Source organism: Strix aluco, chromosome 1 (assembly GCF_031877795.1).
Source record: "Strix aluco isolate bStrAlu1 chromosome 1, bStrAlu1.hap1, whole genome shotgun sequence".
Classification (NCBI taxonomy): Eukaryota; Metazoa; Chordata; class Aves; order Strigiformes; family Strigidae; genus Strix; species Strix aluco.
This window is the reverse complement of record NC_133931.1, coordinates 96,845,364-96,859,445: the sequence shown is the minus strand read 5'-3', so window position 1 is coordinate 96,859,445 and position 14,082 is coordinate 96,845,364. Positions and strand designations below refer to the sequence as shown.

Here is a 14,082-nt window from a genome sequence, read left to right as displayed (position 1 = left end):
CTGTTGCTGGATAATGGTGAAGAACAGATCCTAAAGAAGCAGCATATGCATCTCTCCTGAAGGACTGCTTCTTCATAACAGCACCTGGGACTCGCACCATTGACTGCATTCTGATTCTCTGTTACGCTGATTTTACAGCACTGAGATTGCATAGATTTTGGTGGAATTACCGTAGTGTAAGAGGGTGGAAACTTGGGTTTCCAGGCAGCCTAGTCTGAGTCTAAACACACTGTTTGCTTCGAGCATTGTAAAGCTGCTGGAATGTTTCACCTCTTGCCCAGTTTCTGGCCCCTCTGGTGTGTACTGCCTGTGTGATACGTCTCATTGCAACTATTTGAACTCATTACCCAGCTCAAACGATTCAATGACTTTATCCTTTATGAAGTATGTATTGTTTGAGGTAGGGGGTATGGCCTGGGCCATGCTTATACTTGCTGACATCGTGGCCATGAGTGCTTGCCTGTATACCTGCTGCCAGACCTCCTGGATGCCTGATGGATGAATACTTCTATAGCAAGAACCCCTTCTTTCGTACAGCAGTGGTCAAAGGTAAGGAACTGTGCTTTTCAATAGGATTTTTTAATATTTGTAACTATTTTGTTATTTTATATTGAACTTTTTTTTTTCTCCTTCTCTTGTTCTCATCCAACAAAAGATCACCCCTCCAGACCTCGGTTTCACCCAGACTGTTCCTCCTGGCTGCACTCTCATTTCCTGCAGGAGGATTCATAAAGGACATCATTGGACATTGCCAGGTAAGGAAAACCAAAAAATGGTTGAGCAATTTTTGACAGATAGGCAGCTTTGCTGAGCTGTAGGTAAAAAGCAGACAGAAGTTGTCTTTCTGAGGTTATATTAATTGAGGCCTGTCATATTCTTTTTTCAGACCTCAGAAATTTAAGGAATGCTACTGAGCTGTCAGAGCTATGAACCACTCATAGTGAAATCATTAGGAACTGAGGGAATAACAGAATGTGTGTGTGTATGTGCACAGGCAGATGAATGAACCACTAAAGCTGTTGTTTTGTTTTTCAGGCAAATTCCTGAAAAAGAAGAACAACTTAAAGACTACAAGAAAGTTAAATTTTATTATAGTATTTTAATAAAGTTGTATTTTTCACCAGGACTTTTGTGTCATTCTTTACTGTGCTGGAGACTGGCATCAACTGGACACAGGGAAGCCACATGGAGACCCAGCTATTTACAGAACTGATAGAAGTGACAGTTTGGGGTGACTGGCAAAACTGAGTTAGCTGAATGCTTTTTGTTAGTGCTCCTGGACAAGGAGGTATGCAGTGACCCAGCGCAGCTGAGGATACCTTTTTGGTTTGTAGATGACCAGTTTTGCAGATTTATAGATCCACTGCTCTGAGCTCTGAAATTAGCACAGAGGGCTGGGAGTATTTGTGTGAAGAGGAACATTTTTGGGATTGCACTGAGGCCAGAGATTAGGAGACAGAAAAACTGTCAAATCAGAAACTGTGTGTTTTACTGCAACTACTATTGGAACCATGCTGAATATTAATACCATAAAAATGCTCACACTTGATAAAGGTCAACTTAAAACTACTGTGCACGGCCTTGTAGTTAATACTGCTGAACACAGAACCACACCACTAAAGAAAAGCATTTCTCTCTGGACATTGTGCCAGCACAGTCTTAACGCTATTGCAAGTGATGACAGACATGAAGAAGGTAAGAAATTTTCTTGGAGTAGGGAGTGTAAGTATTGTAACAGATCCCTCTGCCATTGGACAACAATTTCAGTACTAATTGTGTGTGTAAATATACACTGTTTCTCAGCTTCCAAATGAGGATGGTTATGTTAGCCTTCCAAAAGTGGCACTGCTATAAAGAAAGATCTGGACCAAAACTAGGCACAACAGAATTATAACTGGGGTTAAAGAAAGAGAGTAATTGGGTCTGACTTTTATAGCAGGCCTTTAACTGTGGGACCAGCAAAGTCGACTTCATGTGGTGCACCCACTTCCCACAAGAGAAGTTTGGTTCCACTAGTTTAGATAGATTTACACCAAACATGTTAAGCACAAGAGTACCGTTGAGTGCTGGTTTCCAAATACTGAAGTGCTTAAACCAGCTTCCAGTAAAGCAAGTAGCTGTAAGTAAAAGGTAAGATCCTACCTATCTCTAAAATTCAATGTAAACCTTGCTACGTGGTCTAAGTTTAATGAAAGTACTGATGAAATGTTCATCCTGCTCTGTTGTCTTTTTTCCTGCTGAATTGCAGATCAGATGTACTGGATCTGCAACTTAGTGAGCATGTTGAATGCTGTAAAGGGTCCAACTAATATACAAAGCGAAGAATGAGTGTATATAATTTTTTTTTCAACAAACACTAGGGAGTTTTTAAAGAACTTAGTACTCTTGTGGTACTGCAAATGTATTTTGAAGTGACTATAAAAAGTAGGCAAGGTTTTCTGAATGCAACTAAAAATACTAAACTCTGTAATGTCAACAGGAAATCCTGGCTTTGTAAGTGGTGCCGCTTACAACATCCCTTCCTTTCATAAAAAAGAAGTTGCATCAGCTGGACAACGGATACAGCTAGCTCCACTTGGTGTACCTGTATCAGGTAAGAAACATCCTTTTACCATACATATCTGAGACAAAGAAAAATGTTAATTTCCCATGCTTCCTAAAAGATTTATTAGCCCTTAATGAGGTTTTCCTCAAGTTTTGTAAAAAAAATTACTGGGCATAAACCGTTCTTAAGTGAATTGAATATAGGTGTCTAGAGGCAGTCCTGACAGCTAGAGAAACTATTGCTACTATTATTTGTTAGGTAAAAGAGAAAATAAAGGTGCAAACCTTTTGTAATTCTAGAAGGTTTGGACCATTTGCTAAACTACCATTCATTAGTGGTGAAAGGCTAATCAGAATTGTAAAAAATGTAACTCCACAACTCTAGTAAATGGTCATGTAGACTGGACACAAATACAAATCCATGGTAGCTAGTAGGAATTGATAAAGTCACCAACTAGTAAGTGTGCAAAATAGATAAAGTTTTTAAAAAAGCCTTATTTGATTTGGAGGAATTTTCTTGACAGTGACTTTCATGTAGCTTGGGACTGTCTTGTGTGGGTCTTTAATCAGTTTAATGTCACTTAATGCAATTGAATGATGCCAATCCATGCTTACAGTGGCCTCAGCAATTTCAAAAAAGTCAAAGACCTTCATCAAGTGACTTAGTAAATTCACAAATAATGTTACAGGTATAGTATAAGCAGTAAATTAAAATTACTTTCTCTCTTATCTACTGGCCCTATCTAGTTGGCCTGTGGTTTCTGCGGTGGTCATGCAAGGCAGTTTTTCACTGTGTCTTCATCTCACTTGTTGGCTATGTAAGTCTGTGGATACTGAGATGACACTACTCTTGTACCCATGAAATATCACAAGAGTGCTTTGTGAAGTGAGACTTTTGATGTTGCTACATTATAGAAGGTAAAAGCTAAACGAGAATGCAAATGACCAGATCTTAATAGTTATGACACAGCAATGACATAGCTGTACATTACATTAACAAACACATTAAAAGACTGTTCCATTCATCAGTTAAAAACAACATGAAATGTTTTCTGAACGTAACTGTTACCTTGGATCCTCTATGGTGTGGATGACGTTCTGAGCACCACCTTTGTTGGTATGTTTCTGATTCAGAAAAGATGAACGAAGTGCTCAGGATGCAGGAGAAACTGGTTTGAGTGAAGATTTAGAGCCATTGTCCAAACCCAATGGCACGCTTCTCTAGTTACTTTAGAGGAAATAGCAAGGCCCTAATCATGAATTGTTTACCTAAAGGGCCTATGGCAGACCAATCTGATATGGTCCTGCTTGATAATGTTGTGTTTTTGCTGACTTGCTCTTTTGAGTTACCTACTCCCCTCAGGAACTCGCAAGGGAGAGAGTGAAGGAAGGAGATGGCATGCATATATAAAATATGCTTAAATGTATGCATATTCTGAGTCTTGAGTTGATCAGAAGCCCACCAGGGAAGGCTGGAGCTGCACTTCATTATCTTATCAACTCATTACTGAAACACAACAGCAAGAGTTTTGATTTGTCACAGTGTGTGGTGGATCAAGAAGTTCACAGGACAACAAAATCTGCAACTATCTCTAGACTGCTGTGAATAGTGAGAATGAAAAGGAATTACGTATGGTGATCCAAAGGGAAATAAATTCACTGTTAATCTGTAATTGGAAATGGAAAATGTGTAGTAAAAGTCAGAAAGCCTGGCAGATGGAGGTCAATTAAGAGACTCTTCCATGTCCTGGAGAAGAGCAAGAATCCTTTTGCTTAAACCCCTCATATTTTGCCTAAACTCTGCAGACTTGCATGGGAAGAGAGATAAGGATGAAGCAAATGGCAGGTTTTATCTCCTGTCAATATTTGAACATTAACATTTTTGGTGACCCTTTGCTTTGTATTACCCAAACTGAAATAAGTTAGGCTCTCAACTGGTTTTGCTCTCTTCATTTGTTCTGTTAAGTTTTTTAATGCCATAATTTAAATAATTTAATGTAGTATAAAAGATCGGTTTCTCTGAGGAAAATGCCAAGACCTGAGAATAGTGATCTTCATTGCCAAGAGAAGGTAGGCTGGGATTGTACTTGCTGATGAAAGACAGGGAATGCCAGCCTACGATAAAAAGGAAATTAGTTTTCAAAGAGGTGGAGACCTGACCCCCAGTTTCAGTTCCTTGTGACTCCTCCTTTTTAAATGTCTTGATCCTCACCTGTTCCTTAACAGGTTCAACCCACTGTTGAAAAATACCACCAAATATAGGTGGTTTGCCGTAAGAAACAGAATGACACATAGGCACACACAAAAAAAATCACACCTTTTTTTTAATTTAACATGTTATCAGTGATACCTAATAAAAGAAGACTAAACTACGAAAGTAGGAATGGAAGAGGCAGGATAGACTTTAGGAATGATAAGGAAAAAAAGGTAAGGTCTAGCAGGAGTCTGGATAAGAGAGGTCCCAAATGACTGACTTTAAAATGATGAGGAAGATGGCAGAATTACTGATGAACATGAAGAAAACCATGAGCTCTCAGCTGCTGCAGCAGGGCAATTACTTTAATCACATGAAGCTTGAGGAAGTGGTAATTATCTGAAATGCAGAAAGGGGAAATCTGAGGCTGGGAATACAGTAGTGCACGCCTCCCAGTGCCCAAGAGCAGACGGATGCCAGTATTAAGGGACAAAAAAACCTGCGGACTTGGAACAGATCCTACCAAATCAATAGCAAAACGGGAAATGGAGATGAAGAAGACTCACCACCAGGAGTTCTCAGCGAAGCAGGAGGGGAATAAAAGGCATAAAATCTCAAAAGGAACAAGAGGGTCTCCAGAAGCTGTCCTTCAGTCTAGGCTGTTTGGGTCTTAATAAGTTTAGCAATGTCATAATTACATGCTTTTTTTAGATATGTGAGATAGAGGAAAGAAGACTCCCATTCCGTAGCAGTTTTGTAAGGGGAGATACAGAGTTGTAGACATACACATCACTATTTCCACTGAATTTCAGTCTCAATATTTTCTCAAGGGATTGCTGCAAAACAAGTATCCAGTGTATGAGAATTACTAATGAGATACACAAACTATAGGAAGCATTAACCTTATCTGAAAACAAGCATAGACAGCATATCAGAGACCAAAGCATCCCGCTATGTTAGCATCCTTGAGTACTACAAGTCATTTTTAAGCTCTCATTTTTTTTATCTGTAAAGGATTGAAACAACTTTTGAGTCATAATTAATTCTGAGTTCTTGTTCCTTTCAGATTATTCCTGGAAAACCAAAGCTGCTCATTCTCAGTTACCAGGTCCTACTTTCAATTCAGCACCAAAAAACGTGAATATTTTAAGTCGCCCACCAACAATTCAGCCAGTACACGGAAGAACAGACTGGGTGGCCAAATATGGAGGAAACAGATAGGAAATGCCATCCGGTGTAGATACTATGTGAGCTGTGTTCAGTTCTCCTGCACTGGAAACCCAAAATGCCTATTTGCTCTAACTTTTCCCTAAGACTATGCAATAGTGAAGAAGAAAAAAAGACCTTGTGTTCTGTTACCTGTATAATACATATAATACCATGTAAAATACTAGCTATAAAGTAGGATTTATTGAAGTATTGTATAATACATATTGCCAAAACTACTGAGAAGTAGATTTCACTCAATATTTTTCTATAGATGGATCTCCTATCCTCGTACTCTTAAAGCAACTGTTACAGTTGTTCGCCCAACACAACATCCTCTCTTGGCATATGCTTGAAGTACACAAGCAGCTAGAAGCAGGGCTAAAGCAGAGCAGCACCAGGCTTTCAGGTATTAGGCTGGTTCCTTACCAGAAAGATGAGAGTAAAAGCACAGATCGGGCTTTGTGAAGAACACCACACTCTCCTACAAAGACTTCAGAACTCACTTGTACGTAGGAGTTACTTAGGGCCTGTAATGTGCAAATATTCATAAGAGCAATGAGAACTTAACTCCTTGTAGTAGGACATAAGCAATCCAGTGATAAATACTACACGAGTAAGGTCTAAAAACTTACCCCATACATGGCTATAGAATGATATAGCAATGCTAGCAAATAGCTAAACAAGTACTGAATGCTAGACTTACCTCACCAAGCTGTAATGAAGCCTAAAAATTAGATTCAACTTATCCTGGCAGGCAGCTAAACACCACACAGCCACTTGCCCAGTGGGAGCAGGGAGAGAATTGGGGGGGAAAAAAAAAAATATTAAAATTCATGGGTTGAGATATAAAGACAGTTTACTAGGACAGAAAGGAAGGGAACATAATAATAAATAATAATGATAAAATAATTAGAATATACAAAACAAGTGATGCACAATGCAATTGCTCACCTCCAGCTAACCGATGCCCAGCCAGTTCCTGAGCAGCAGCCCCCAGCCAGCTTTCCCCCTAGTTCACATGCTGAGTGTGACGCCATATGGTCTGGAATATCCCTTTGGTCAGTTGGGGTCAGCTGTCCCGGCTGTGTCCCCTCCCAGCTTCTTGTGCACCCCCAGCCTACTCGCTAGTGGTGTAGGGTGAGAAGCTGAAGAGTCCTTGAGTTCATGTAAACACTGCTTAGCAACAACTAAAACATCAGTGTGTTATCAACATTATTCTCATCCTAAACCCAAAACACAGCACTATACCAGCTACTAGGAAAGAAATTAATTCTATCCCAACCAAAGATCTGTGGAGATTTATATCTGTCCTGTCAAGGAAGTGTCCCAGTGACATTTTAAGGAGCCTGAATCACTGCAGTCTGTCAGTCATTTTAAGGGTGAATTAGCCAAAAAGGCATAAATTATCAGTAAACTCCTGTTTACCACATCTTTCTTTGGTAGTCAAACTAAACTACCAAAGTTGAATAAGCTACATAAGGGAGGATATGGGGCTGTTCTTCAAAGATGCTGCTTTCTGGTTTAGATCTTAAAGACCAACTTAGGTACCTGAAAACACACAGAAACTTTAATAATGCAATACCTCACTGTTTATACGCCCATTCGATACTTGCCTCGGCTTCTATGCTAAGTTTTATAGTAATATCCCACAAAGGACCTTGCAATGTACAATAAATTTGGTTTAGGATGTTGAGCTAGGCTACCTCTGTTAACAACTGCATTTAGAATAGATGCTTTAGACTTAGTAGTTATATTAAACCTGCCATTTTAAAGTACAAAATGAGTATGTTCTTTAAAGATGTAAAGCTGTTAATGATTACTTTAAGAATTGTAAAAAAGGAAATGTATTTGTATGGCTTTTATAATTGCATATAAAAAATTAAATTCATGTTGTTGACCTAATGTGCCATAATATATGGGTTACATTAACTTACTGGAAAGCAATTTAATTGAAAACAGTTGTACCAAAAAGTCAAGTATTTTGTTCTGAAAATTGCACCTAAAGAAAATGCCACTTTTAACACTGGAAGAGCTATATGGAGATGAGGATGTCTGGTTAGTAGCGCACTAGAGAGTTTAATTCAATTGCCATTGGTCTAGGCTTAAGTATTTGTCCTTCCCTTAGTACTAACAGATGTCCCTATGGTGTTTAAATGCGTCTTAATTTATCTTGTAGAATGTATCTGTAACTGGCTTTAGCAATGAAGGACAACCTCAGACTTTCCATAACAGGCATAAATGCACTGGTTTTATAATTAAAAAATGAGAAATGAATCACTCATCTCCAATACAAGATGCCAGTGACTTAGTTAAAAATCAGAGTCTGGTCAAGGAATTAACTAGTAACGTGTCCATAGCTCACGTGTCCATAAGTCACCTAGAGCAGGAAAATGAATAGGTACTATTTATGGCACTAAATATGGCTAGAAGAAACACACCGCCTTTATCATATGTTAATGAACATTGAAATGGCTTTGACATAACCGAAGCAGCCTTTACTTGTCCATAATCAAAGCATGACAAGTGTCAAGAAATTCTTCTTGCAAACATCAAGAAAAAAAAAACAGTAATAAGGCTAATAGGCTTTGTACAGTCATTTTAACTGATTCACTGACATGCATTGAACTGTTAGTGCAGAAATGCCATCTAACGCTTAAGAAATTTAGTATATGCTGGTAAAGTTCCAAGGGTATGTAAGTAAAAAGTATATAAGGCGCTAAAGCTTTTCTCTCCTCCCTTTGTCTGGATCGTTACCATTTCTCCTGAACACGAAAAGCGGTAACAAGAGTTCTACCTGCAGTTCTCAGTTCAAGCCACTGCTTTCCAAAGCTCGGGAAACAGCAGCAAAGGTTAACACTTTGGTCTAAGAATTCAAAAGCTTATCAGTCCAATTCCCTGCTTTCTCTTGTCTTTATTCCACTAAAGGCCAATTGCAGCCCAAATTTGCAAGTTACCTGATTTGAGACCAGCATTATACAATTAGAAAACTGCTGACTCATGGCTGTTCTCAGTTCATTGCAGGAGATGCATTTATGTTTGCATCTTACTTCCACAGAAAACTGTTTCAAAAGCAGTATGAAGAGGCAAATAACCCATACAGTAAAGCGTCTTAAATGCTAATGTCTGGCTTATTAACCTTTTCAAGCTAGAGCAAAGACATTTCAGACACCTGCCCACCAACACTGGGTCCATGGCCTGGGATTAGGCACTTCAAAGGATGATTTATAAACAAAGCCCCTGCTGTCCTGCAACCCCCTTGTTTCTCTACAGGGAGGTAAGAGGAAAAAGTTAAATACAGGTGAGCAGCTGGAGCTGAACTCTGCAGGAGGATGAGTAAGGACTCTGGGAAGGTGCCCCAAGTACAGTTCCCCCTCCAGAGACCTCACTGCCTGTGCTCAAGCCAGCTCTGGCCCAAGCTGTGTGGCCTGTGACCAGGCTGCTGAGACCCTTGCCCTCACGGGAGCTGTGCCCGTGCCTGGCCGTGTCCCTGTGATCTGGCACCCAACCTGCTTCACCTGGCGGCCTGGCCTGACCTCAGCCCGGCCTCATCGCTGCCACTTGCCTGGCAACCGCTGGCTACTGCCACTGCACTCGCTCCGCGCCTCCTGCCCGGGCAGCGCAAGGTCACTGCCCTGCCCGTTTTGCTGCGACAAGGAAGGAGGGAAGGAAGAGCACAAGATGTCACCCCCCCACTAAGGTACTAGCCTGATATTTAGGAACTTGGAGCAACTCCGGAATTTCGCCAACCTAATGGATCAACCCCACTGCTTCCATCTCTCCCAGTACCAGCCACCAAAGAAGAAAGATTGAGGAAATCAAAACTCAGGATCTGTGCAGAAAGGGACATAAGTTAAATGAGACCAGAAAAGAGATACGTTACCATCCATGTGTAGCTCCCAGGATTATTTCTGCATGGCAGGTTTATATTTAGAATTATTTCAGGCACTGAGGGAAACTGAGGACGAAGACCAATCAACTGAGCCCTTCAGTCTTTCAGAGTATTTTTCAAATCTAAAATAGATGATTTCTCTCAGGAAAAAAAAAAAAACCAAACACTTTCATATAACACTTGTCTGAATATGTGGTCTGTATGTTTTTGTTCTCTATACCTCCCCCCAGTTCATGGGATTTTTATATTTACAAGTCACTACATGCAGGGACAGGAATACAGATTATTTATACAATTCACGTTCGCAAACATATCCAGACACCCTGTAGGAAAGGCACCAACTTGTACCAATCCAGATGAATGACTAAAGAAAAAACAGTTGTGTAGAACACAAAACTTTGTAATAACAATTTGATGGTTTATTTAGAGTAACATTTTAATTCTCATGAAATGCAGGAGCTGTGCCTACAGTTCAGCATTATCTAATACAGCATATTTTTGATTTATGAATAATAATCTGTAAAAGTGAAATGAATGACACTTAGCTGGGCACTTTTGCTTACAAGTAATTGCAAGTAACAGGTTTACATTCATTGCATTACAGCAGAACCTTGACAGCCTGCTCCGTGATTGTGTTTTGTGGGACCAGGTTCTAACAGTGCTGGGAGAAAAGGTCCGTGACTGACAAATATCCTGACCAGATAAACTGGCAAGGAAAGGGAGAACAAATGGAATAAGCACGTTTGCTATATTAATTACTAGTGACACGTTGGCAACTCCTCTCCCCTTGTTTCAGAGGTATACATGATTTTAGAATGACAAGTCCAAAAGTATATTTAAGCTTCAATCCTGCAACTGTCTGCATGCAAGTGCCAAGAGGTCTTTGCCTACAGTAAGCTGCAGGACCAGAAGCTAAACTAATGCTATGCTCGTATATTTTCTTGCTTCACAGTGCAGAAAATGTTAAGACAAATACCATTTTGGAAGACATAACAAGGGCTCTCAATGTCAGTCCTTTAAGAACACAACCCACATGCGTTAGGATATGACAAATACAATGCACAGACAGCAGTGCCTTTTCCACTTTTGTGTAGCACGTTTAGGCAGTTGCATTTTCAGGCTTCTCAATCACGTATCTCCAAGTGACTTGATGCAGACTTATGGCTTAAGAGGCTTTTCCATCATCTGCAGTCCAAGCCGTCCAACCATCAGTAAACTGTTGAACAGAATAGTTGTTATTAAAAAAAAAAAAAAAAAAAGAGGGGTGGAGGCAAAAATCCCATAAAGAACAAGAAGGAAGAAAACTTTGACATGATTTCATTTAGCTGAACTCCACCAGAAGATTTCATTTTTCACAGAACTTGCCACATAACATTTTTAAATATAGTTCCACAAAGAAGTTAAATAAAATGCTTATTCAAAAATACAGACAAGAACAAAAGACGGGTCACTACCTACCTGGCACCAGCAATTATCCCAGGCATTGCTTTTCTGGAGTTGTAAAATCTCATTCCCATAACAGCAGACAAGGTTCCAGACGCCACTGTGGAAAACAAGCCCAGTCAGAACCATCTGAAACAGAAATACCAGCGCAGCACAGCAACGCTTGGACGTTTAGCAGTGCCAACCAAACAGGCCTATGTCTACAGACAGGAACGTCTCCCTCCTCCCCACAAGGAAGTGTATGCAAACATTTTACTTATTTTTGTTAAACAGTAGAGCTGTTGGAAGCTTCTCAGCAGCTTTGGCAAGCATGCTCCACTGCTCAGTAGAAGCAAGTAGATCTCATCAAGGTTCAGACTACTGTCTGATCACCCACAACCTCCAATCCTCAGGGCAGTTCACTAACCCTCAGCTTCTCCTTATCTGCAGAATAGTGATTATTTTCTTGAATACAGATAGGCTCAAAACTGCCAGAAAGCTGGGACAGTGACGAAGTTCACTATGTGGGAGAAAACACAGCTCCCATTTCTCTGACATTCTGAACTTGAAGGTGGCACTGAATACTACAGCTAGAAATAAAACCACCCCACTTGAAAATACGAATTAGCAAACAGAAAGTAATCTAAGGGATCAAACAGAAAAAGCAACTAACATTACTCCATATTATTTAATCTCTAAATCTGGGGAAAAAAATCCCATCAGTATTCACGTAAAAGTTACAGGGCTCTTGTTTTTTTGAAGAAGAAAGGCAGGTGGAGGTGTCGTATACCTTTCTCCAAAGCTTTTGAGTTTGTTTGCATCAGACAGGGCAAAAGGTATTCTAAAAATATTCTGTCAAGGTTCTTCTGCTGGATTTCTACCTGTGATGTACTGTGACCAACCTAAAGCTCGGCAGAAGCCACAACCGCACATTGCAGCAGGGCTGAGGAGGAATGGATGAATAAAGAGTTGTACCAGACTGGGACACAACACCGCTTTCAAGCCCCCTGAAAGCACTACATGCACCACATGGTCCATACGGAAGCTGCTCATCTTTCTGTCGTGACACTGCCTAAACACTCGTGCCGGGGATGCGCAGCAAATCCCACAGTGCACCAGAGCGGAAGAGACAGTTCACAAATGGAAACTTTGCTCCACATTGAGCTGTGTTTCACGTTTCCTTCCTTACTGACAAGGCAATTTGGTCCTCTGCAGTATCTACCGGGGGCTTCATAAAACCTTTCAGCACATTCTCTGATGAAGTCCTATTGGTTTTAAATAGTCTTAAATCACTGTAATGCTAAATAGTATCATAACACTAATAATGCTATGGCGTGGTTACAGAACTAGAAGAAACCTCAAAGGCCACCTAGGCTAACCTAGTGCCCAAAGGCAAGATCAATTTCTGACAGATGCTGGTTTAAACAGTTTTAAAGTCCTGCAGTGATGGAAGTCCCTGAGGTTCAGCTGATCTCTTCCAGTGCTTCATAATACTTTCCACTGTCATTTTATCCTTCCCCTTCACCTGAAGTGTTAACTGCAAGCTAAACCCACAACTTCTTGTCCCATCTACTGTAAGCAAGCAGAAGATCGTTGCCTCCTTTCTTTTACATACTTCAGACAGTTCCTTCCACAGCGTATGATGCATTAAAACATATGCTGCTCTTCTGAGATGCTTCTGCAAACAAATACCCCACAAAGCCACATATCGCTTGTCACAGTGCTTTCACTATTGCAAAAATGGTTATTCCAGGACTGCAGGCCAAAAATGCTGCTTCACAAACATTTTTCACATATCTTTCCTGTGCCTACATTAGTTTAACACGTTATCTAATCTGGCAGAAGAGACAGGTATTTCTCACCAACTCTGACTTCAAGGAGGACAACCTAGGTTTTAGAACCAGGTACTGTGCTCTTACACAAATAATTCCTGGCTGCGGGCGGCAGGTCCTGCCGCCACTTACAACACTTGCACAAATCGGATCAGCTGAAACATGCTAGAAAAAAGGTGATTATTCCCACTGCTACCAATAATACTTTAGTACTTGGGTGCCGAGCAAACTTACCGAGGGAAAGCCACACATTCTTTGGGTCTTTGGACTGCTGGTAAGCACCTAGTCCTGCTAAGCCGCCAAAGAGAAGCCCAGCAGCTAGAGAAGGGACGCTGCCTTGAATAAAATGAAAGATAGAGCAGTCAGCAAAAGAACACATACAAAGCTAGTCTGCAAACCAAACAACAGTACTTGCAAGTTTCCGTGACTAAAAATAATCCAGGAAAACAATCTAAAGAAAAGATACCGGAGTGGTGCGGGTTTTAGCAGTAAGATACTTGGCAGCCCTGAGCCGAGCACCGTTCCCACGCCACAAGGATTCAGGAGGGTTCTCCGGGGTCACCCCCGCAGCGGACCAGGCCTCTGCGCCCGAGCTCCCCGCCGCCCGGCCGCGGCGGCAACCTCCCGCCGCCACACACCCCGCCGGCTCCCGCGGCGGGACCGAAGCCCCCGGGCCCGGCCCGGCAGCCACATGGCCCTCGCTCCCGGCGCGCTCGGACACCCGCCGGCCGGGGCCGGGGCCGGGGCCGGGGCCGGGGCCAGGCAGGGCCGGGGCCAGGCAGGGCCGGGCGGCGCGGAGCCCAGCCTGCGGGCAGGCCCGGCACCCACCTGCCTTGGCGTAGCCGACGACGCCGCCCGCCGCCAGCAGCGCCGCGTAGCCGAAGCCCAGCCAGTCGTACTCCATCTGCGGGCAGCACCGGGCCTCGCCCCGCCGCTCCGACCTTGGGCCGCCCTCCCCGCGGCGCCGGCGCCGCCTGCCCCGGAGGTCCCGC

The 14,082-nt window shown here is 41.9% G+C and overlaps 2 protein-coding genes across 6 annotated transcripts in view; one reads left to right on the top strand and one right to left on the bottom strand.

Annotated features, from left to right (window-relative positions):
• MAK (male germ cell associated kinase) overlaps positions 1-7,849 on the top strand; it is a 32,291-nt gene extending 24,442 nt beyond the window's left edge. For all 5 annotated transcript variants that reach the window (XM_074828270.1, XM_074828262.1, XM_074828235.1 and 2 more), the window contains 2 exons: positions 2,480-2,593; positions 5,805-7,849. In XM_074828270.1, coding sequence (XP_074684371.1) covers positions 2,480-2,593; positions 5,805-5,959 — 269 coding nt within the window. In that variant the 3' untranslated portion in view covers positions 5,960-7,849. The remainder of the gene's footprint in view (positions 1-2,479; positions 2,594-5,804) is intronic.
• A 2,384-nt stretch (positions 7,850-10,233) lies between these two features.
• On the bottom strand, positions 10,234-14,082 carry LOC141924910 (transmembrane protein 14C-like). The gene is made up of 4 exons (XM_074828226.1): positions 13,919-14,082; positions 13,325-13,426; positions 11,295-11,379; positions 10,234-11,052 (listed from the first exon to the last, which is right to left on the bottom strand). The coding sequence occupies exons 1-4, from the start codon at positions 13,992-13,994 to the stop codon at positions 10,995-10,997; spliced, it is 321 nt and encodes a 106-aa protein (XP_074684327.1). The 5' UTR covers positions 13,995-14,082; the 3' UTR covers positions 10,234-10,994.